We start from the raw sequence: 24,530 nt of genomic DNA on the forward strand, positions 1-24,530 counted from the left end.
ATACAGGGATATGACCCAAAGTTGAACGTGTTTGAAGCTGTCAGCATGTTAATGTGCCCTCATTGAGAGACCATACAAAGGACGAATTTTTCCAAATTCGAACTACACAATACATTGGAGGCAATCACTTTTGTTTCTTTTTCATATAGGGATTCTGTGTAAGATTTTATATGTGTATTTTCAAAGGTGGATTCTGAAGGGTGGAAGTCTCTCATATTCATGAGAGACACGGAGAGAGAGGCAGAGGGAGAAGCAGGCTCCCTGCGGGGAGCCTGATGCAGGACTCGATCCCGGGGCCCGGGATCACGCCCTGAGCCAAAGGCAGATGCTCAACCACTGAGCCACCCCAGTGCCCCTGGGGTTCCCCTTTTACCTATAACTGAGCTGTGCCACCTCACATAGAATCTTCCTGCTCTGGTGTGCACACTGCAGATTCCTGCCTCAGGAATGAGACTAATGGAGCCTGCCCCAGCTCGACACCGTTCCTCCCTCTGCCCTGTTTAGCCAATTCACACCCAGACAGAGGGTCCAGCTCAAGCCTTACCTCTGGAAAGTACCACCCAGTTTGCCTGATTCGTGGGGCTCCCCCACCTCGCCAGTCCACTGTAGCACTGGTCATACTAGGAAGCCTGTTGGTGCAAAGACCCAGAAGTGTGCTAGAGGAAATGCAAACGTTCAGGAGAGCTCCTGGATAGGGTAGGGAGGCAGAAGCAGGGGAGCGGTGTAGGGCGGAATAATGGTTTTGTTTAGACTTACCCTAGGGTACTAAGAAGCATGGAAGGGCCCCGGGTATGGCTTGATCAGATTGGCATTTGAGAAAGGTCACTGCGCTTCAAATAGCTGACTGGGGCCGACTGGGTCAAATCTAAGGCTTGGGAGAGCAGAAAAGAGGCTGCTTCTAGAGGGCAGGTGAGAGGTGGTGACCTGGGGTCACCTGGTGCAAGGGAGAAATATGAGTCGGGAGACACTCGGCGACCGCTTAGATATTGTGGCTGTGAACTTGGATGTCAGACTTAAAAGTCAGCAATTTTTAGATGCATTTTGAAAAAAGAGACTTTATTTTTAGAGCAGCTTGAGGTTTACAAAAAATTGAATGGAAAGTACAGAGTTCCCATATAAGGCCCTCTCTCCACCCTCTCCCCGTCCCCCAGTTTCTCCTATTATTAATGTCTTGCATTAGCGTGGGGTCTTTTTTTTTTATTATGGATAAGCCAATATCAAGAAGTCATTATTAACAAAAGTTCATAATTTACCTTAGGGCTCACTCTTTGTGCTGCACTGTCTTCTGCATTCTGACACATACGTCATGTCACGTATCCATCATTACAGAATTAGAAGAGTTTCCCTGCCCTAAAAATCCTCTGGGCTCCACTTATTCTTCACTCCCTTCCTCCTAACCCTTGGCAACCACTGGTCTTTTTACTGTCTCTAGAGTTTAGCCCCCACCAAAATGACATATAATTGGAATCAGGTCATATGTAGCCTTTTCACGTTGGCTTCTTTCACTTAGTATATAATCATTTAAAGGTCCTCCACGTCTTTTCATGGCTTGATCCTTTCTTTTTATTGCTGAATAACATCACCTTACAAGGATGGATCACAAGTTATTTATGTACTTACCTACTGAAGGACATCTTAGTTGCTTCCAAGTTTTGGCAAGCCGGGTGCAGGTTTTTGTGTGAACATAAGTTTCTAATTCCTTAGGGTAAGTACCAAGGAGTGTGACTCTGGATCATATGGTAGTTTTGTAAGAAACTGCCATGCTGTCTTCCAAAATGACTGTATCATCTAATATCCCCCCGCGCATGCGTGAGAGCTCCTGTTGCTCTCCGTCCTCCCCAGCATTTGGCATTGTCAGTGTTCTGGATTGGTGCCATTATTACAACTATGTAGTGGTATCTTATTGTTTTTGTTTTTTAAGTGTTATTCATTTAAGTAATCTCTACACTCAACATGGGGCTCAAACTCACAACCCTGAGATCAAAAGTCACATGCTCCATGGCCTGAGCTAGCCAGGCACCCTAGTATCTTGTTGTTTTAATTTGTAATTTGCTGATGACACATGATGTGGAACATCTTTCCTACCCTTATTAGTCATCTTGATATCTTCTTTGGTGGGGTGTCTGTTCATATCTTTTGGCCATATTTAACTGGGTTGTTTTCTTATTGTCAAATTTTAAGAGTTCTTTAGATTCTTTTTTATTGTTTACTTAGGGTGGGCCTGCTCTCTCCCCATGATATCTCCTTAATTCTAAATCTCACTTGTGATCTTTCTTCCTGCAGAGAAACAACTCAACATCAGAGAAGCAGGCTCTTTGCCCGGCAGTGAAGAAAGGATGTTGTTAGAGCAGACAGGGAAATACAAAACATATTCTGAATACTTGAATACTTGGTTAAAGGCACCAAGTTTGATAAAGACACACACACATGCACACCACACTCTTTCAACTGCAGATTTACACAGACAGTGGGAAATGTGAATGCTGGGTAGTGTATTTTTGTAGTCAAATGGGAAAAGCAATGTATTCTTCAGGCTATAGAAGAATCACCTGAGTTGTTGCAAGCATATTCTTCTGCCATTGAAGTGGAGTGTAGGTGTGGTGTCTAAAGATGATGTTTCTCCTGATTGGATGGGGGCCCTAAATGTGGCCATGATCCACCGGGTGGAAGCCAGTGGTACAGGAAGTGAAAAGATTCACCTGAGGCAGAATAAAGGAAATAGAAGTTTACTGAATATGCTACAAGGGAGCAATGAGCAGGACAGTACAGGAGAGGCTGTTTGCAAGGAGGTGGTAAGTGGGGGCTGACTTAAAGGGTGAAGGTGAGGGGGTATGGTGACGTATGGAATATTCCTTTTTTTGATAACTGTGCCTGGCTGTAAGAAAGTAGTCCACTGGACAGTGAGGGCTTATGGATATTTTGAGGTGGTCAACCTGAGGGGCCAGTCTGTATTCCGTCAGGTGGTCCCTGCGGGTCCTTTCTGCGTTCCATTGCTCAAGCCTGTTAGTCTGAAAGCAGCCTTTACACAGAGATCTGATTGAACTAGTACAGTACTTGAGGGATAAAACCCAGAATGGTAGATTGAATGGAACCCTTTAAAGGCTATTTTATTTTAACGGGATGTAGGAGCCATTGAGGGTTATTGAGCAGGAGTGGAAAAGGATCAGGCTTCTGGCTTCCATAGCCTAAGCTGATGACACAGTAATTATGCAGTTCCTGAAACGTCAACAGGGTTAAAGAACAAATTGGAGCCTAAATGCTCCATCTTAGGAATTCTTCAAATTGCTCCCCTTACTCTCTTTATAAATTGGGGTTCTTTCCCCCAAAAGTTGATGTGAGGATGATATGAGATAGTATGTAAAGTACCTAGCATTATTTCATTTAATTTTTAAAACCACCCTTCCTCATTTATGACTCCTTTGATTACTTTGTTTCATTTAATTCCCATACCTCCTTGGAACTCTGGGGTGTGAAGGACTAGCACCCAGGGCTGCTTTATCAGGCTCTCACCTCCAGGCTTTTCTGATTTGGTGTATCACTGATGACAATCATGATGGTAAAAACTTCTGTGACAGGACAGGCAACTCGTTAAGTGTTGCACATGCATCATCTCACTTGAATCCCATGAAATTATTAATATTCCCATTTAGTTGATACGAACATTGAGATTCAGTGTACTTTGCCCAAGGTCACGCAGCAATTAAAAGAGGCAAGGCCTGCATTCAAACCCTGACTTATCTAGTGCTAGCGCCTGTTCTTAACCATTAACTATACATGGGCCTTTTATGTGAGATCTGCTCCCTGGGCAGCTTTCTGAGCGCTTTGTCAGGACTTGTATTGGAGTACTGACAGCATAGCACTGGAATCAGGCTTACCAGTCTGCCTCTCCCACTAGACTGAGTCTCTGAGGGCCAAGAAATTGTGTGTCACCTTTGTTGCCCCAGCTCCTTGCACTGCGCTTGGCACACACTGGGCTCTTCATTCGTTCTTTCCACAAACACTTACGGAGTGTTTGCTATGAACCATGTGCCACACTATCGTTAGGGAAATGTGACTGTCTTGCCAACGAAGACCCCTTTGGTACCAATACAGAGAGAATATAATTTTTTAAAAGATTTTATTTCTGTACTTAAGAGACGCACATGAGAGAGAGGCAGAGACATAGGCAGAGGGAGAAGCAGGCTCCCTGTGGGAAGCTGGATGCGGGACTCCATCCCAGGACCCCGGGATCACCCCCTGGGCCCAAGGCAGGTGCTCAACCCCTGAGCCACCCAGGCTACCCGAGAGAATATAATTTTAACATTGGGTAACCATTATCATAGTTACGAACAACTGCCAAACACGGACAGGGTTTCACACAGATTCACAGAGAGAAGAAAACAACAATTAAAACTTCTTTCTCAAGAGTAAGACTAGAGGGGGAGGCCCGGGTGGCTCAGCGGTTGGGCTTGGGATCCAGGATCGAGTCCCACGTCGGGCTCCCTGCGTGGAGCCTGCTTCTCCCTCTGCCCGTGTCTCTGCCTCTCTCTCTCAGTCTGTGTCTCTCATGAATAAATATTCTTAAAAAAAAACAAGACCAGAGGATGCACCTGTGACCTACCCGTATATTTCTGGTGAGCAACAAATTTCCCCTGAGCTACTTCCCGAGGTCATGTTTACAGCTCCACGGGTCAGCAGACCCACCAATGGGCAGCGCAGTAGAGAGCCCTTCTGTCGGGCTCATTGCACTGTCCAGGTGACCCCTGTCCAGGTGACGGGCTAGGCAGGCAGCCGCATCCCTCCGTACCCTCCGTACCCTCCGTAGGGAGGACTGCGTTGCTGCCAACTGGCGCCGGTGACCGGGGCTGCGGCTCCCTCGGCGCTTACACGGATTCAACTTCAGGCCACGGGCAGTTGGTTACACCCTCCACGGAGCGGCGATCTCGAGCTGGAATTCTGCGACTTAAAGGGATGTTTAAAGAACGAATGGATGACGGATGACCAGCGAGCTGGCGGTTACCAAGAAGCTAAAGAACGTCGCTGGCGTCAGGATCGCAATGAACAGGAGGAAGGGGAAAGCGGCGCTGAGGGCGGCCCGGGACGGTGCTTTCGCAGCCCCGAGGACGACAGCGGAGCACCCCGACCCGCTTCCGCCGCTCGCCGCAGCCGAAGTGCAGGCAGGGCGGGCCGGCGGCTCCGGGGCCGGGGGCGGGGCCTCGCGGGGCGGGGCGGGGCCTCGCGGGCGGGGCCTCGGGCGGGGCGGGGCCTCGCGGGGCGGGGCTACGGAGGCCGAGCCGGCTCCGAGGCGCGGCGTCCGGCCGAGGAAGTGTGCGCAGGCCTGCGGCGCTGGGCGGGCCCGGGCCCTCCCACGCTGACCCCGCGGTGCTCCCCACCCGCGCCCGCCCTCACAGCCGCCCCTCGCCGCCCTTCCCGCCGCGGAGACGCGGGCTTCTGGTCGCTGGCGGCTTCTGCGGGTCGGCGGCGTGAGGGACTCCCTGCGGCGTGTCGTCCGCGCCGCCGGCCCCTTGCGCGCCCGCGCTCCCTGCCGGCTGTCGTGGGGGGTCCGCGCCCCGGCCGAGCTCCCGCTCGCGTTGCCCCGCCGGCCGGGGAGCCCGGCACCGCTTCGACGGCGGCTTCGCCGGACCCGCGGACCGGGTCGCAGCCCGCGCCGCAAGCGCACGGCGTCATGAGGCACCTGCCGTACTTCTGCCGCGGCCAGGTGGTGCGGGGCTTCGGCCGCGGCTCCAAGCAGCTGGGCATCCCCACAGGTGAGCGCGGGAGGTCGCGGGGCCCCCCTCCCCGCCCCGGCACCCCCCACTCCCCGGGAACCCCCTCCGCCCCGGGCACCCCCCCCACTTCCTGGGCACCCCTCGCCCCCGGGCACCCCTCTCCCCGGGCACCCCCCCTCCCCCGGCACCCCCCCTCGCCGGGCACCCCTCCCCTCGCCGGGCACCCTCCCCTCGCCGGGCACCCCTCCCCTCCCTGGGCACCCCTCCTCGCCGGGCACCCCTCCCTTCCCTGGGCACCCCCCCCCTCGCCGGGCACCCCTCCCCTCCCTGGGCACCCCCCCTCGCCGGGCACCCCTCCCCTCCCTGGGCACCCCCCCTCGCCGGGCACCCCCCCACTCCCCGGGCACCCCCCGCCCGCCCCGGCTTCCGGGGTTGGGTCAGGTGAGAGCGGGGACGTCAGCTCGGGGACCTGGGGCCGCGGGCAGAGGTGACCCCTCCCCTCCGCTGGCTTCCTGCTCGGACGAGGCGGAGGACCTTTGGTCGGATGGAGGAAGCTCGTCCTTAGCCGCGGCTCGGTGCTCGGCGGGGACCGGGCTCGAGGGGTGGTGAGGACGGAAAGCCGAGCCGAGTTTGGGGGTCCCCCTCTCCCGCCTCCCTCTGCAGCGCAGCTAGAGCTGCCAGGCGTGGCACGGGTCATCCCCATCAGAAAACGTAATGTGAACCAGATTGGTTAAAATTTCCAAGCCAACTGTAAGGGTTTTTTGTTCTCTTTAAATGTCTTGTTAGCAATTGGCTGAGAATCGGGTATCCTTTTTGTTCCATCTACTTTAGTTTCGGTGGTCAGGACCTGACTGTATAATTCATCCTTAAAAGTACACACCAGGGTTGCCCCTGGTCTTTGAGCCACATCTACTTTGAAAATAAGAATCAAGAGATTCTGAATCTCCTTAAGAAAGACCAGGTCTAAAACATCCTCAGCTGTTCACGCACCTGTTTTCATCTACCTCAAGAGTGTGTTTACGTGTTTTTTTTTTTTTTTTTTTTGGAGGGCTTTGTAAACTTAATTGTTCTTAAGCTATCTGCATGAAGAGGGGGGAAAATATCCAAGCCAGACTATATAGAGTGGTGGGATTGATAGGCAGGCAGGGTTCCAGGAAACTTGTGTATATAATGATTTACACTGGCCTTGCATGCGATTTTTATAAATATTTGCTATGAAACTGTTAACACTCAGAATATTTATTTCTGTTGTTTAGCTAATTTTCCAGAACAAGTAGTTGATAATCTTCCAGCTGATGTATCCACTGGCATTTATTATGGTTGGGCCAGTGTTGGAAGTGGAGATGTTCATAAGATGGTGGTGAGCATAGGATGGAACCCCTACTACAAGAATACAAAAAAGTCTATGGTAAGAATTCTGTTAAGCTCAGTCACTGCAAATGGGTTAATAACTTAAGGTAATATTCAGTATTAGATGCATGTAGAATTCATCAGTGGTGGCTCAAAACATAGTCCAGATCACTAGAATTTTTGGCGGTTTTCTTGAAGGCTTTTTCAAGTGAAGTGTTGAGTTAACTGTTTGGCTGGATTAACTTTTCATCCTTTCACTTTCATTCTATTTGTGTCTTTGGATCTAAAGTGAATTTTACAAAGTAAGGTGAGTCTCTTGTAAAAGAGGTAGTATAATGGGATTGTGTTTGTTGATCATTCTGTTAATCTCTGCCCTTTCATTGGAGAATTCAGTCTATTTACATTTAAGCTAATGACTGACAAGGAGGGACTTCTGCCATTTTGCTGTTTTCTATGTGCCTCACAGCTTTTTTTGTCTGTTATTTCTTCCATCATTGCCTTTTTAATTTTTTAAAAAGATTTTATTTATTTATTCATGAGAGACAGAGAGAGAGAGAGAGAGAGGCAGAGACACAGGCAGAGAGAGAAGCAGGCTCCATGCAGGGAGCCTGACATGGGACTCGATCCTGGGACTCCAGGATCACGCCCTGGGCCAAAGGCAGTGCTAAACCCCTGAGCCATCCGGGCTGCTCGCCTTTTTAATTTTTTTTTTTTTTTTTTTTTGTAGTGACCTATTTTGATTCTCTTATTTCCTTTTGTGTACTTTCTATAGATTTGTGTGTGTGTGTGTGGTTACTGTGAGGAGTGTGTTTAACATCCTACAGTTATAAAATCAAATATGATTTTTGACAATTTTAATAGTACATAAAAACTCACAAACTACATCTTTATACATTGTGTGCCCAATAACATAACAGTAATGATTTTTATGTTTTGCTTTTAAATCATGTAGAAAATAAATAAAAAGTGGAGTTTTAAGCCAAAATTGGAATATTTTTATAGCTGTCCATGTGTTATATCTCTACTGGGAGATAAAAGTGAATTACTTGGGGTGCCTGAGTGGCTTAGTCAGTTAACCATCCCGACTTAATTTTGGCTCAGGGTGTGATCGAGCCCCTTAGTCAGCTCTGCTGGACACGGAGCCTACTTGATTCTCTCCCTCTCACTCTCCCTCTGTGCCTCCCTTAAAGTGAGTTACTTAACAGCATGTTTGATAAAATTGAGCTTGCTCCAGTTAATATAAAACATTCACCCTTTAATTACTTGTGTACCCTGCTAAGATAGAACTCCTTACTACACAGATGGTGCTTTCTGATAAAATTGTGAAGTGTGAAGTGCTGTTTTTTTTTTTTTTTTTAACCCCCAAACTACTTTGAGGGTGTACCCTTCTGCTTGTTTCACAGTACCACTTTAGAGCCTAATCTGCTAGATGGAGCTGGATCTTGGTCAGGCCAAGTGTGACAAAAACAGAGTCGATCTAAATTTTGTCGTCTTTGAGGAATTATAGAAGTGTGTCACAGTTGGAAGACCATAGAGCTGAGTGCTGGTACAACACTAGAAATGGCCAAGAATTGCTTAACACTGCTCAGTATTTCTTATGTTTGAGTATTAAGGATGTACGATTATTTGGAGTAGACAAGGAAAAGAACTAATGAAAGAACACAAAATAGTTTTCTGTAGATGGGGAGGAAGGAATTGAAGAGGAGGGAAGGCCATTCCATGACAAATTTCAGATAACAGGACTGTTACTGTTGTAAACCAGTGAAGGAATGCCTTGGAAGTCCTTCCAGAGCTAGAGGAATCTCAATTTTTCATTGGTAGGAGGTTCATACTTTTCAGGTTTTCTTTCTCCTTTTCTTGCCAATACCATTCATCTATGATGTGCCTGGTTGCCTGGTTAGGTGTTTTCCCCCCTTTAAAAAAACATTGGATTGGGTGTCTTAATTAACTTAAAAGAAGTTCTTAATATGTTCTAGATCCCATTCTTCTGTTGGAATATGTATTGCACAAGTATCGTCACCTGCTGTGTTGCCTTTTTTTTTTTCTTTTGTAAGATTTTATTTATTTCTTCATGAGAGACACAGAGAGAGAGGGGCAGAGGGAGAAGCAGGTTCCCTGTGGGGAGCCTGATGTGGGTGGGACTCGATCCCAGGACCCTGGGATCACGACTTGAGCCAAAGGCAGACGTCCAATCACTGAGCCACCCAGGTGCCCCGGTTTTGTTTTGTTTTTTTATTTTATTTTATTTTATTTTTTATTTTTTATTTTTTTTCTTTTTGTTTTTTATTTTAAATGGAAATTTTATTTGTGTCTTTCGAAGAACAGAAGTTCATAATGCCAATATATCCAATCCATCATTTCTCTTTTATGGTTAGTGCCTTTTATAACCTATTTAAGAAATCTTTGTCTACTCATAAAGATACTCATCTTTGTTTTCTCCTAAAAACTTAACTGTCAATAAACTTTCCTCATCAAATTGATTTTTGAGTATGGTGCAAGGTGTAAAGGTCAAAATTAATTTTTTCCCACATGGTTATGGGCTTAGCCCATTTATTGAAATATTATTCTTTCATGACAGCACTGTATTGTCATCTTGGTCATAAATCCTGTGACTTTCTAAGTGTGAGAGTCCAAAATGTGCTCATACAGATTTGGTCTCCTAGTCTGTCTTTGGGCCATTGTCTTTATTTTCATAGCTTTTATAGTAGATCTTGGTATCTGTGTAAGTGCTCTACTTTTATTTTCAAGATTTTGAGGGGATAATTTCAACCTTCCACATTATGCATTTTAGAATCACTTGACAGTTCCATTGTTTAAAAAAAAAGGTAGGATTTTGACAAGGGTGGCTTGGAATATATAGATCAATTTAGGGAGAGTAGACCTCTTTACCATTTTTCTCGGTAATGTTTTATAATGATCAGTTTTAAATATCACTTCATCTTAGATTTTCTTAAATCATCCACAAAATATGCCTCTCTAAGTTTCATGTTTCTGGATTGTTCAAACTTGTTAATCTCCAGTGCCACCATCCTGGTCCAGTCTCAACCATCTTCCGTCTTTGTTCTCTTAATTGGCTTTCCTGTTTGTGGACTTAGGTTTCTGTATGAGAATCTACTAATATTCTGATTGCAGAACATCTTCTACCTCCTCCACCAATTTGCTTCAACATGTCCTGTACTCATTTGTCAGCCTTGTTCCTTGGTCAGGATCCTACGTTGGCTCTTCTGCCCCCATTCAGTCTTCAGCTCTGCCTGACTCTCAGAGGTTTCTATAATGTGGTGTGTGTCAGAGACATATGGATCCTGGTTAACCTTAGAAATGGTTCTTTCAGGGATCCCTGGGTGGCCCAGCGGTTTAGCGCCTGCCTTTGGTCCAGGGCGTGATCCTGGAGTCCCGGGATCGAGTCCCACGTCGGGCTCCCTGCATGGAGCCTGCTTCTCCCTCTGCCTGTGTCTCTGCCTCTCTCTCTCTCTCTCTCTCTCTCTCTGTGTCTCTCATGAATAAATAAATAAAATCTTTAAAAAAAAAAAAAGAAAAGAAATGGCTCTTTCAATAGGAACGTCTCTTAATGTTTTATTCCTTACTTGGTGGTGTCTTGACTCAGGTGTTTTTTGGTTTGTTTTTGTTTTGTTTTGTTTTTTCTTTTGCCTTGATGAGACTTATTCTGCATGTTCGTTTAAGTATTTTATCTTTAAGTAATCTCTGCACCCAGTTGAAAGAACACAAAATAGTTTCTGTAGATGGGGAGGAACTCACACTGTGAGTTCAGTGTGGTCCTTGAACTCACAACCCTGAGATTAAGATTCATGCTCCACTGACTGAGCCAGCCAGGTGCCCCTGCATGCTAGTTTTTTTGTTTTTGCTTTTAATAAATGGCAAATCATACCAGATTTGTGGCGTAACATCTGCTTTACTCAGTTAAATGTTTACATGTAAGATCGGGCAGGAGCAGGACTGATGAAAGAATTAAGGAAAAACTGTACTTAGATTTTCACCGGTCTTTTAAATTTAGTAAGGGTTGATTGTTTTATTTAAATTAGCCCTGCCATAAATATGGAGATATATTTCAAATTTCAGGTATTTTGTAATCTGATGGAAATCTTTTTTTAACATTTCTTAATTCTAGGAAACCCATATCATACATACGTTCAAAGAAGACTTTTATGGGGAAATCCTCAATGTAGCCATTGTTGGCTACCTCAGACCAGAAAAGAACTTTGATTCTTTAGGTAAGTTCTGTTTAGGTCTTCCTTGAGTATTACTTCAGCTACTTCTGCTGCTTCTCCTAGTAACAACATGGCAGGAGAGAGAATAGTTGAGCATTTACTATGTGCCAGGCACTGTTTTAGGTGCCTTACGTGCATGAAGTCCTTTCACCCCCACCGAAACGTATGAGGAATTATTCTATATCACAGATGAGGAAATTGGCAGAGAGGGGTTAAGTAATTTGCCCAGCATCATATCAGTTTGTGATGGAGCCTAGGTTCAAACCCAGCAGATTGGCTGCTTCTCTCCCTCCCAACAGTGTGAAGTTAGTGAAATTTCTATTTCCTTTTTATATGTTAAGGAATAAGCGAGAATGAATGCCCAGATGAATAATGGATGCTTTGCAATGCTTGAAGTGTAAGAAACTAAATCAACACTTGAAACTAATGGTATCAAGTATGTTAGTATAGTGTGGTGGTTTTAATTCTACTGTAGGGTTTACTTGATAAATGTGAGTACCAAAGAGGCTTGATCGTGAGTATTTCTTCATTTGTTGTTTGTGATGTACCTTTGTGCTAATGTCTTTCTCTAAGAAATTGCGAGATTTCTTAGGGACATCTTAAGTGTACCATTGACTTTTACTACAGTCTGGAAGAAGAGATGGAACAGATTTTATTGGGGATCTGCCCTGTGCTAGAGATGTTGCCAGCCATTGGGTTTTTAGGAGAGTCCGAACAAAGGAATAGTAAGTGTATATAGCAGTGGCTTTTCATCATGTACCTGCTCTGTTCTCTCTGCAGAGTCCCTTATTTCAGCAATTCAAGGTGATATTGAGGAAGCTAAGAAACGACTAGATTTGCCAGAACATTTGAAATTCAAAGAAGACAATTTCTTCCAGGTTCCCAAAAACAAAATATTGAACGGCCACTGATAAAGACAGATCATTCTTATTTATTCATTCACTGTTTTCTAGTATTTTACTGCTCATAACTCCTCAGTTGTTAAATTTTGAAAATCAAACATTTTCCTACAGCTGCGAATTAGTTTAAACAGTATAATGTCTATCACATTATGTTTCAACCATTCAAATTAAACTCATCATGCTATATAGTACTAAGTGATTCATTTTAAAAATCAAGATTCTTTTTTATGTAATATGTTGATTAGGATGTACCACTAGAAAGGTCTTAAGTGTCTTATAATGGAAATGAAATGTATATAAGTATGGGTAAAAAGGTAGTTCACTAGATTTGAGATGAGAACTAATAATTCTCATGGTACATCGTAGCATGTATGTACTTGTATAGTGTGTCATGCTGAATGGAGGAGGCATATAAAAGTAAATATATTCAACGAAGGTTTGAGAGTTGATTATAAACCTAAGGGGAAAAAATCTAGACTTTATATTTTTGATATTTTGTGCATTAATATATTATCACAAAAGTAGATGTGTGAAGTTTTTCGTATGAAATTTCATAGTAGTTTGTCGTTTTCTTTGAAGTCAAATCATTGCACTGTGTTTTTTCTTTTCTTTCTTTTTTTACAGGTGTCTCAGTTCTAATTGGTCTAGATTCCTTCTCTTTGTCATTTTTTTGTTTACCTCCTGAAGTAGTGAAATGAGTGTTTTTCTAATTTCTAGGTCTCATTTTTGTGTTGGATAACACTTCTCCTTTTTAAGAGTAGATGTTCAACATTACTCTTGACTTTGGTTCTTTTTTCCTTGAAACCATTGTCCATGTCAGCTTTTTTTCTTTCTCATTTACAATTGTTCACTTAGACAAAAGATTGCATCTATATCTATCATTCCATCCCTTCACTGTATAAAGTGATTAAGTGCATATCCATATTGCATTTTAGGAAAAATATCACCAAAACTTCATCTTTAGGTTTCCTCAAGTTGAACACACAGCAGTTCATTTGTATATACCAGCTTCTTAACATGAAACATTTGTTTTCCCCCTAAGGAACCCATTTAAGAGCCAATTAAATTATGAAAGTTATTTATTTTTAATGTAATTATATATTCCTGAGCAAGTGTAAACTGTTGTAGCTGTGTACGCACAATGTAATTTAATGCTAAACAGTGCTTATAGCTTGGGGGAAAGGCATAAGTAATAAAGTTTTAGTTAAATAATCCTCATACTATGCATTTTTTTTTTCTCCTAAGAAGTAATTCTTGGCTACTTGAGACTCTTATTTATATTGGTGGAAAGTTGAAATCTTTAGATATTTAAGAAATTAAGATTACAGATTGTTTGGGCCCCCTGAAAGAATATATTGCATTATTGTTCACTTAAGCACCAGATTTGGTGTGGGGGAAAAGGAGCAGAAGTATAGAGAAGGTAATTTTAAAGGTAACTTATTATAAATCATTTTCCCAAATCTGCATATATAAAGGATTTTAACAAAAATACAAAGTATTTAGAAAAACACCTAAAACATCTGGAGAAAGGGGAAGCATGGATAAATTTAGTTGGATTGTGTTTTACTTTTTGGTATATGAATTTATGGCAAACAATGTATGTGTCTTTCTTTTATAAAAATACTTAGAAATGTAATTTAATGTTAGAGATCCTATACTTGAAAGAAGCCTCAATTATTAGTGGCTTTATAAAGCAAAGATAAAAACAGTCAAGGAAAGTGTAAAAACAGATTTGTATTTGTTTGCATAGCCTGCTGCTAATTATGTCCTCATTAAGTGTGTGAAGTCTTTGATATTGTCACCTTACAATTTGAAAATTGTATATTGTGAGGTTTAAGAGTTGGTTAATAGTGTCTACACTTCCCAAAGTTTTATATTAAGTATGTAATATAAGAAATTATAGTAGTACAATTTTTGATTAACCTGATTTCAGGCCTTGAAATAAATCTTATGTAAGTGATGTTTCTTTCCCTGTGTCAGTTTGAATCTTTTGCCTTGTCTGTATATAGGTTCCTCATTTGTTGGCTGTCACTTGACGATGACAAGTGGCTTGAATGGTGAGTTGCAGGTGGCAGCTGGAGGGAGAACCTGACATGCAGTGGTAGTTCTACAGCCAAGGGCCTTGCTTTGACAAGTCCCTGTTTATGCCTGCAGCACAAGTTTATTTGGAGAGCATTGTTTTTGTTTTTTTAATATTTTATTTATTTATTTACTTATTTAGAGAGCACAGGCTGGGGGAGGGGCAAAAAGAGAAAATCTCAGGCCGACTCCCACACTGATCCTGGACTTGATCCAGGGCTTGATCCCACGACCTTGATCATGACCTGAGCTGAAATCAAGAGTCAGATGCTTAACCAGCTGAGCCACCCAGGGCTCCTAGAAAGCATTCTTTTCATGGAGTGTCAATTCTCAAAAGCCTACTTTCTGGAGGTGAGGGTCCCCATTATATTTTAGTCGTAAGAGCCAGAGCAGTATGAGTAGTCTGAGTTCTCTTCCCTAACTCCTTTTTCAAAACAGGGTTCTTCAGTCTTCATGACTAGCAGTCACTTGGAACTCCTGCTTGTGTCTCATGTTTGCAGGGACATACGGGTGTGCTTTCAACACTCCAGCACTCTCAACAAGGGGGGTTTACACGTTTGCAGCTGAGGCTGCTCTTCTAACAGTTGTGATGCAATCAGGGAGACGTAAGCCGGGAGCTTCCTTGGAATTTACCAGCACAGTTTTGCCTTCCTGGTAAAAGTGCCAGCCTTTTCTGCCCACACCCCCCACCCTGACTTGGGAAGTGGATGTGAGGCTGACCAAGGAGATCCAACCGGACCTTCAGAGACTGAGCTGGGAAGTAAATGTGCCCTGTAGAGAGATGCCATCAGAAGTGAGAGGAGAAACAAATTCTAGAACAAACTGCAAAGATGACACACCGGGATTATCAGAATTTGAAATGACTTTAATATGTGTAAAGAAGTGAGTGTTAAAAACAGTAAAATAAGAGTCTATAAAAATTGGGCAGAGGTGTGGTAGGTGGGGGATGGGAGAAACATAAAGAGGACTAAAGTACAAACTTTTAAGTTGTAAAATAAATCATAGATGAAAAGTAGAGCACAAGGAGTGTAAATGTATGCTGACAGATGGTGACTACATTTGTTGTGAGCACTAGTAACTTGCAAAATTGTTGAATCGATATGTTGCACACCTGAAATGAATATAATCCTGTATATTAATTATATTTAAATTTAAAAAATATTATAGCTTTATTAGGGTATAATTGATATAATAAACTGCACTTATTTAAATTGTGCAACTTGACAAGTTGATACATGGATACATGCCTATAAAATCAAGGTCGGGATAATATCACACACACACACACACACACCCCAACTGGGGAGGGTAAGCATGAATTTAAAGTGGTACTGGTATCTTCAAATCTGGAATGTCCGGTGAATTTAAATGTTTACTGTTTTAGTTGGAGGTGTAGATAATGACACGATGGCCGACACTGGATGGGATGTTAATTTTTTTCTGCGCCCCCCCCCCCAACTCCTTGATTTCATATGTTGGAAGTCTTAACACCCAAGTATTAGCAGATGGGACCTCCGGTGGGGGGTGGAGCTGTCATGATTCAGGTTGCCCTTATAAAAGGTGACCCCAGAGAACTTGGGTTCTTCTACCCCGTGAGGATACAAGAAGTCAGCAGTCTGCAACCCAGGAAGCATCTCACCAGAACTTGATGTGCTGGCTTGGCCTTTCAGCTTCCAGAACTGTGAGGAGTAAGCTGCTGTCCTCTATAAGTCACCCATTAGGTAGTTTTTTGTTATAACAGCCTGAACAGAGGAACCTTGATGGAAGCTTAACATCGATGGCCTTCTCTTTCTCTGCTCTCCTCTGCTTTCTTCCCTGTCTCCTCCCCTCCCCTCCTTTATCTCCCCCTCCATTTTCTCTAATGGAAACAGGTGTGAGCCACTAGGTTGAGAGTGAAGAAGGTACGAAGGCATCATCTATAAAATATTTGTATTTTTTTGCTTTGGAACTAGATTTGAGATGGCAAATTGCCTTCCTCCAGGAGGCAAGTCTTAATCGAGTGTGTTACAATCAATGCTCTAAACCAGTACTAGCTAGTTTCCTGGGTTACCCAGGACAGGGGGGAGCAGAGCTGCTGAAGGGTGTGGGAAAGAGGTGGGTGCCAGTTCTTGCGCAGGGTCTCCAGTGCTCACTCCTACTGTCTGTAGTAGAGCCTCCTCTTTGGAAGCACTTAGGTGGTGGGCAAGCGTGGCCAAAAGGCAGATAGAAAAGGCAAAAGTACCCATAAATTGCCCAGTCTGGATTTTTTGAAACTCAAACCTGAAAGTTTAATTTTTTTATGTTTCTTTGCATTTCGGCCAGGGCCTCCTGGGACAGTAGAAGCCTGGGTTGCATTTGAACAGGCAAGGATAATGAAATGAATAAAAGAATCTTCCTATTCTTTCTCATGCTCTTGTCCAGTGAGTCTGTCATAGAGTTGAATTCTCCTAAGTGAAATCCAAATGTAACTGCATTGTATGATCCTCCGTATTTCCCACAGCAGACCTAAGCCTCCTATGTTACCGCTTAGGGATCTAACTCCGAACCAGGGCCAAAACACACAGGTGGTTCATGGAGGACAGTGCCACTGCTGCTGAGCAAGTATGCCCCAACTTCTCACCAAGCCCCCGCAGAGACACATTTTCAGCATAGCTGGCCCTGTTGTCCCAAAACTAATCTTTGGATGATTTTTTTTTTTTTGACAAAATTTTTTAAAGTTTAATCTCTATACATGGGGTGCCTGGGTGGCTCAGCCAAGTAAACTCTACACCCAGTAAAGTGGTCCCAACACCCTGAGATGGAGTTGCGCGCTCTTCCTACAGCCAGCCCGGCCCCCAGGTTTTCTATGATTAACATCTGATTGGCCGAGCTTCGGTCATGTGCCTATGTGTTAGCAGCAAGGGGTGGGCTGGGAAACCGAGTACCCATTTCAGCTTCTGTAGAGAGAGAGAGAGACTCTCATCCACCAAGACTTATGCAGTAGGAAATAAACTTAACAAGGTGATCTAATACTGGACTCTAAGAAAAAATAAGTCTTCACTTGAATTATGTAACTCTGAAGGAGATGATTTGAGTACCTGCTGTCCATCTGCTCTTGCATCCATTCCCAAAGCATTCCTTACATTAAGTTGGCATGTTCCAGAGAGACTCATAAGACCTTTTCCTTTTTTTTTTTTAAGATTTTATTTATATAGAAAGAGACCAGGGGGAGGGGCAGAGGGAGAGAGAGAGACTGAGCACGAGGCCCAATGGGGGGGGGGGGGGGGCTTGATTCCATGACCCTGAGATCATGATTTGAGCTGAAATCAGAGTTGGATACCTAACTGTGCCACCCAGGTGCCACTAGAACCTTTTGTTTTATCTAAAGAAAAAATATATATATACTCCATAGTGTTTCCCTTTTTATTTTGATTTGCAGGGAGCACAGGGCCACTGTTCAATCTCAGTAGCAATAATCATACAGAGCTCTGATTTTCAAAGTATGGGTGGAAGAGCCCTAGAGCTTCCTGGAGGGCACCACAGGCTGGGCAAACCAGAGGGTCTCCGCCCTGCGCCAAGCTGCTTTAGGGTAGTACTCTAACCTTTACATCTGTGGTTTCTACTGAAGACTACATTTGATTAAAGGCTTCCGTTGCTAAGAGATACTTAAACTTCTACTCGGATGGATCCACCCACATCCCTCCTCCTCCCTCAAGGCTCATTCCATGTCAACAATTTCATTTTGTACACATACTAGATGACACTGGTAAGCACTCCTCTGGAAGCAGGTGGATATAAGTCCCTGGTGTGGCTGCTGCTTGGGTTTCTGTAAACAAATACCTGCTGCTAACTGAATCACTCCTGGGACGTCCAAGTTCATCTCAGGGTCCCTTCAGGCTTCTGAGAATTCAAAACATTTTCTCCGGCTGCCCAGAGCCTTGTTTTGCTTGCAGATTTGCTGGAATTTCAAGCTTATTAAAGGCCCCCTAACCAGTAGGAAATTTCTGTCAAATGGAGTTTTTTGTTTTGTTTTCAAATCTCCCTCAAACCCGACAAAACCTAATACTAATCATCTGAGATTTCCACCATATTTCAAAACGAGAACTTTCCCCGGCCCGTAGCCTGACAAATTGGACCCATTCTCTACTGTTTCTCATTGAATTCGTTTGAGTACTTCTTTCGATGTTTTAGAAGATGGAAGCAAGTGTTATCTTGGATTCCCTGCTCTTTATGAAAGTTTCTTCATTCCTTCTTATAGTCTTGCAAAAGAATGGATAATATGAAATATCTGTTACTGCCATGATCACTACACTATGGATATCATGGTTTTTGTAAGAGTTTCAAATGTGAAACATAAGTAGGTGCACAGTGAACATTTAAAAGAACAGGTCCCCATGTTTCACCATAGAGTCAAGATGTGAGTGGCTCAGTTCCATCTACTGACCAGAAGTAAACTTTAGCTGTTGTAGCAACAGGAGCTCCAAAGTGCTTTTCCTTATATGACTCCATGGCTCTTCATGATAAATCTGGGCTGTCTGGCTAGAGATTATTGTCACCCCACTTCAGATGAAGAAATGGAAAGATAAACTCAGTCCAAATCAAACTGTAGGAAGAAAGTTTCAGACACGTGAATGTTGAAGCCCAACCTATTTCAAGAGGGAAACAGTTTTCGCCGACTGAGTCTTAGTTGCCTGGCCCTACAGGAGTTGTGTACAGGGGACCCTGGGAGCTGGGAATGATCTCCGGGTCCACTGGCTCAATGGTGTTGGCACAAAATGGCAGCCTACTCTTTGCTTAGCCCTTGATTCTGCAGGTGAAATTGCTTCAGGCACAGGATAGAGTTAGCAAAGCTGAGATCAGACTTTTAGTTGAGACAGCAAAAAGGCAGAAAATTCATAAACACTTAAGCATTAGTCAAATTGATGCATTGTGGACAGGAGCACGGTCTCAGTCTGGAAGAATAGGGATGTGCCAAGGATCCAGGTCATAGACCACACTGGGAGAGTCCGCTAATGTCAGGGGAGAGTACCCAGACTTCGGCCCTCAGTCCCTCTGGCAAATTCCTTGGGCTTCCTGTTGCTATTTCATTGACATCCATCTTTCATTCCCCATAGAATTCCATCGTACATAGACACCCCAGCCAGCTCATGTTCCCTCATAAACCCCAACTCTGATTCTTCCAGATTCTAAGCCTTGGCTCAATCTCTTTCCATTTTCTCCACTTACCTGTAGCCCACCCATCTGTGAGAGCATGTGACTATGGAACTTTTCTTTATACTTTTGGCCATCAAGAGTAAAATCTTTAATAGGTGATGCTAACTCTATTTTTCAATTCTAGGTCCTAGAAAATCCAGGTCATGCTGAGAGAATGCAAGAAACCCGTTCTGTCCATCACCGTCTTGCCTTTAGAAGAGTGGAGTTAGGAAGGGAAAGAAAGCTCTTTTGGAAATGATATCAGTAGCTCTGTTTGTACCCCTTTCAGTTAGCAGAGAACTTGTGTTTCCTAGGTTGGGAGGTAGGATACAAAGATGGTATGAGGATCTGTGGCTAGATTGGCTGTTGACAACAGAGCAGAGAGAGGACATGGTGCTTGTACTCTCAAAAAAAGGGGTGAGGAAAGAAAGCAAAGGTGCTTGCTTCTCAGGGACCAGATGTACGGATATGGCTGGAGCCAAATCTGCGAGGAACTCCACCTAAGATGGCAATCTGGAGCAGTGCAGTGATCCAGAAGATGGGCAGAGGAGGATTTCCAGAAGCCCAGCGTCTGAGGGACCTCAAGAGAGCTTTGGGTACACACAGACATTGCAATTAGATTGCTCCTAAGGGAATCCTCCAAACACATGGGCTTAACACCAACCAGGGCTTAGAGCTGGGCTCTTACATGATACTGGTTTGTTTTGTTTTTAATCTATCATATATCTATCCCAGGTGTTTGTTTGTTTGTTTGTTTGTTTATTTTAAAGCATGCATTGTTAGGGGCACCTGTGTGGCTCAGTGGTTGAGCGTCTGCCTTTGGCTCAGGTCATGATCCTGGGATCCTGGGATCGAGTCCCTCACTGGGCTCCCCACAGGGAGCCTGTTTCTCCCTCTGCCTATGTGTTTCTGCCCCTCTCTCCGTGTCTCTCGTGAATAAATAAAATCTTTAAAAAAAATAAAAGTATGCATTGTGAAATCAAATGTGGATTTTGGTCAGCTTAAAAAATTAGAATGTGATGAAAAAACATAATTTGGATAAGTATTCTTTCCCCAAACTTTTGCTTTAGTTTTATAAAGAGGCGTTGGTCTAAATTTTATATTGTGGGTTGCAGTCAAAAGAAAAGAAATTGGCATTCCCTATTTTAATTTGCCCTCCTTGTGTTTGGTTCTGGAGGAATCAGGTAGCTACCATCTGGGAAATGAAAAAGAAGCTGTCTCAGTTTCTATGCAAGGAGGCATGTTATTTGTATTTATTTTTCTTTTTTTTTTTTTTTTTAGGTTTTATTTATTATCCGAGAGAGAGAGAGAGAGAGAGAGAGAGAGAAGGGGGGAGGGAGAGAATCCCAAGCCAACTCCAAGCCTGACATGGGGCTCGGATCTCACGACCCTGAGATCATGACCTGAGTCATGACCTGAGTTGGACACTTAACCGACTGAGCCACCCTGGAGCCCTCAGGTGAGTTATTTTACCTCCCTTAGTGTCTTATCTGTGAAACAAGGGAAACAACAAGGCCTCCCCCCTAGGGTTGTTATGATGATTACAAGGATCAAAGGAGCTGAACGATGCAAAGCGCTTCTGATAGTACCTGAGACGGTGCTGGTTACCGGTGTAAGGTGGTCCTTCTCCCCCTCCCCCGCCCCCCAAAGATAACACGCAGGACACAGCAAACTCCTCCCTAGATTCCATGCAGAGAGTCTAGTTTGGGTCAGTGGTGGATAATGATTTCTGCGAGCAGACAGGCATTCCACAAATATTTACAGAGCCACTACTGTGTGCTAGCACTCTGCTTGGTGCTAGCGTTGACGGCTGTGACTCCGAGGAACACACAGGCAGGCTCCCAGGAGAGGTTCAGCTTATTCAGCTTTACCATCATCACCTCCATGTGGTTGCAGGTATATTTTAGGACTCTGGGTGATTTGAGTGCGTTTCTGGGGAAGGAATCACAGAATCTCCTTGCTTCACCCAGATGCAGTAAATAAAGGAGCATCGTGTCCCTTCAGTTTTTCCAGTACCTTCCAGCTGTGGAAGAAAAAAGGACCACAGGAAGCTTTTCAGCAGATGCCAAAGGTCTCCAAAAGCCAGCATTTCAGGAAAGATGAATTTGCTCTTGTATACATCCTCTAGTGTTTATTTCACAGTGTTTACTGAAAAAAGTTTTTGGGAAAGGAGTGAGAGAGGAAACAGATGGTGCCAAACGTCAGAGGAGAATCACGGATTTCTCTACTCTTTGCTGGCTCAGAGCAGCTGAGAAGCCAGCAGGAAAGCACGAGTGGGGGATGTGGTGTGGTCCTCACCCTCCCTCCTGGCATTGTGATCCTCAGCTATGTAAACAGGGCTATGATGTCACAACCCAACCAGAGGGAGGTCAGGGAGGTCAGGGCGTGGTGAGTGTGGCCAGCCCTTCCTTCCACACCCTCCTGTCCTTTAGAAGGTGACAGAGACTTCTTAGCAGCTTGCGTAGGGAATTAACAAATTGACGGGGTGGGGGCTCTTTTCTGGTTTAGCTTTTAGCCCAGAGTGAGTGGGAACCAGGAGGGGGTCGGGGAAGCTGAGTTGGGACCAGGTGGGACCAGCTAAAGCCCTCCCTGCCCATTGCCGCGCCTAGGGGAAGCCCCATGTCATCATGTGTCCCGTGTACCTTTTCCAAAAGGGCCAAGAGCCACCTCTAGAAACAGCCACAGGAGAAGTTTGCACCTCAGTTGTGCAGTTTGCAAGTTACAGTACAGGAGGCCACATGCATTACCCCAGATGACATGGCCAGTGTCACACGGGCCAAGATGGGAATGCAGATACCCAGAGTGACCGGCAGCTCTCTTTCATGAAGCTTTTCTTGGCTCTCTTCAGTGGGTTTGCCTTGAAGCTCCATGGTTTGTGGATCTTAAAGAGCTCTTCTTCCCTTTCTTTCAACCCTACCACCCTTGTATCTGAATTCTTTGACCTACTAGGAGTGGAGGTAGATGCAGTAACATGAATTTTTGCAAGCCTTGCATCAACCTCAATATATTGAAATTCTCCTCGGCTTCAAAGGTGAGTCACCTGGGCGATTGCCCAGGGCTGGCGGCTTAGAAGGACAAGGGCCCCAGGCTTAGATTCGGTGCTCTGCTGCTCACTATTTTGAAATCCTTAATTTGTACATTTACAGATTATGTAGCTGCCCAGTTTTCTGAGAAACCACCTCCAGATGGTTGGCCTGACTGTATAGTTTGATAATGTCCCAGTTTCCACAGGATAAGTGACAACACAGGTGAACAGAGAAATGATCGCCTTGGTGTAGCACCTTACAGCTTAGAACAGACTTTCACACACATTAGCTCCATTTGTGCTCAGGAGAAAATGTAAGGTGACAAGCCTACTTAAGGCCACCAGAGATCCACCTACAGGGGATGGAGCTGATCCAACAGGCAAAGAGCAAACAGCTCTTGAAAAGCGAAAATCAACAAACAGGAAGGAGAAATTATCCAGATGTTATACAGCTGTGCTGCAAAGGGAAGTCACAGAGGCAGTGAAGGACTCAGCACAGAGTTGGGCCAAAGGGATCACAGGGAATAAAAATTCCAATCCCAGGCTGAGAGAGGGAAAGTCAGTGTACTTGGAGCATCCGAGGAGTAGCAGCCACAAAGACCCCTCATAGGATGTGCATCACAGAGTCCAGCTGAACACTCCTTTGTCCAGGATTCTTTGCCCGGCCACTTGTTGATTAGCAATTTGGTTTGCTTTCTGTGTTCCTTTGCTGGAGGAACACATCAATACTGAAAACAGTCCTCAAGCCCCTTACCCCCCCTTAGAAGCTTGCCACCCCAAGACCTGCAGTCTGGAACCCAAACTAAATACAATTGACCTTGGGCAGCCTGGGAGTTGGGCGCCCATTTCCCACACCATCAAAAATCCACCCATGTCTTTTGACTCCCCCAAAACTTGACTGCTAATGGCCTATTGTGGACTGGAAGCCTTGCTGATGACATCGACAGTCGATCAACACCTGGTTTGTATGTTATGTGTGATATACTTGTAATACTGCTGTATTAAAGTGAGCTGTGGAAAGGAAGATGTCATTAAGAAGATCATGAGGAAGGGACGCCTGGGTGGCTCAGCGGGTGAGCATCTGCCTTCAGCTCAGGTCATGATCCCAAGGTCCTGGGATTGAGTCCCACATCAGGCTCCAGGCTCAGGGGAAGTCTGCTTCTCCCTCTGCCTATGTCTCTGTCTCTCTGTCTCTGTGTCTCTCATGAATAAATAAATAAAATATTAAAAAAAAGATCATGAGGAAGAGGAAACAGATTCGCAGTACTGTTGTGTACTTAGTGAAAACATCCACAGGCAGGTGGACCCATGCCTTTGGAACCCGTGTTGTTCAGGGGTCAGCTGCGCCACCTGTGGACCGTCTTAGGGCACCCAAACTGTGGGGTTTTGCTGCAACCGGTCCACCTGGTTGTCTGACTTGATGATCTGCCGCTGTTGCCTGTCCTGTTGGTAGAGCTCCAGTTGCAGCCTGACGTCTGAGGTCCATGGCTCCTCGCTGCCAGGCATCAGCTGGCTGTGTTCAGTGGGGACCGAGATGTCCTCAAGGCTGTCCTCCACTCACAGCCATTTGGGGGCCAAAGAGACAAAGGAGAGGATGCTTTCATGGGTTCTCAGCTCCACTGTCCAGACAGGCCTACTTTCCTGACTCTTCTCAGACGGCTTTCGAATCCTATAGCCTAAAGGTTTTTCTACATGGATTCATAGTCAAGGTGACCTAGAAATAGCTTGACTGCTATTCTTCCTGGTCCATGTTCTCAGCACACTCGGAAGATTCCCTGTGGCTTCGTAGGCAAACTCTAATGTGAGTTTTTCATGACTTGGGGAGGAAAGAGGGGTGTGTACTGTAGAAGCGTGGATTCTCTTGGATGGTCGAGGTATACATAGGATTTGTATGAGGAAGCTATTCTGGGGCACCTGGCTGGCTCGGTTGGGAGAGCACTCGACTCTTGATCTCGGGGTCATGAGTTCAAGCCCCATGTTGGGTGTGAAGATTACCCAAAACAATGAGAACAAAACACTGTTCTGCTGGGAGCAGAGCCGAGGTTGCTTTTTAGAATGAGAAGGTGTGGAGAGATGGACACATTTTATT

The 24,530-nt window shown here is 44.7% G+C and overlaps 1 protein-coding gene across 1 annotated transcript; it reads left to right on the forward strand.

Moving 5' to 3' along the window:
• The first annotated feature begins 5,328 nt into the window (after positions 1-5,328).
• Positions 5,329-14,146, forward strand: RFK (riboflavin kinase). The gene is made up of 4 exons (XM_025423283.3): positions 5,329-5,747; positions 6,965-7,116; positions 11,185-11,287; positions 12,065-14,146. Exons 1-4 carry the CDS (start codon positions 5,666-5,668, stop codon positions 12,193-12,195), a joined length of 468 nt encoding a protein of 155 aa, XP_025279068.1. The 5' UTR covers positions 5,329-5,665; the 3' UTR covers positions 12,196-14,146.
• Positions 14,147-24,530: the final 10,384 nt, after the last annotated feature.

The sequence above is a fragment of the Canis lupus genome, chromosome 1, assembly GCF_003254725.2.
Source record: "Canis lupus dingo isolate Sandy chromosome 1, ASM325472v2, whole genome shotgun sequence".
Lineage (NCBI taxonomy): Eukaryota > Metazoa > Chordata > Mammalia > Carnivora > Canidae > Canis > Canis lupus.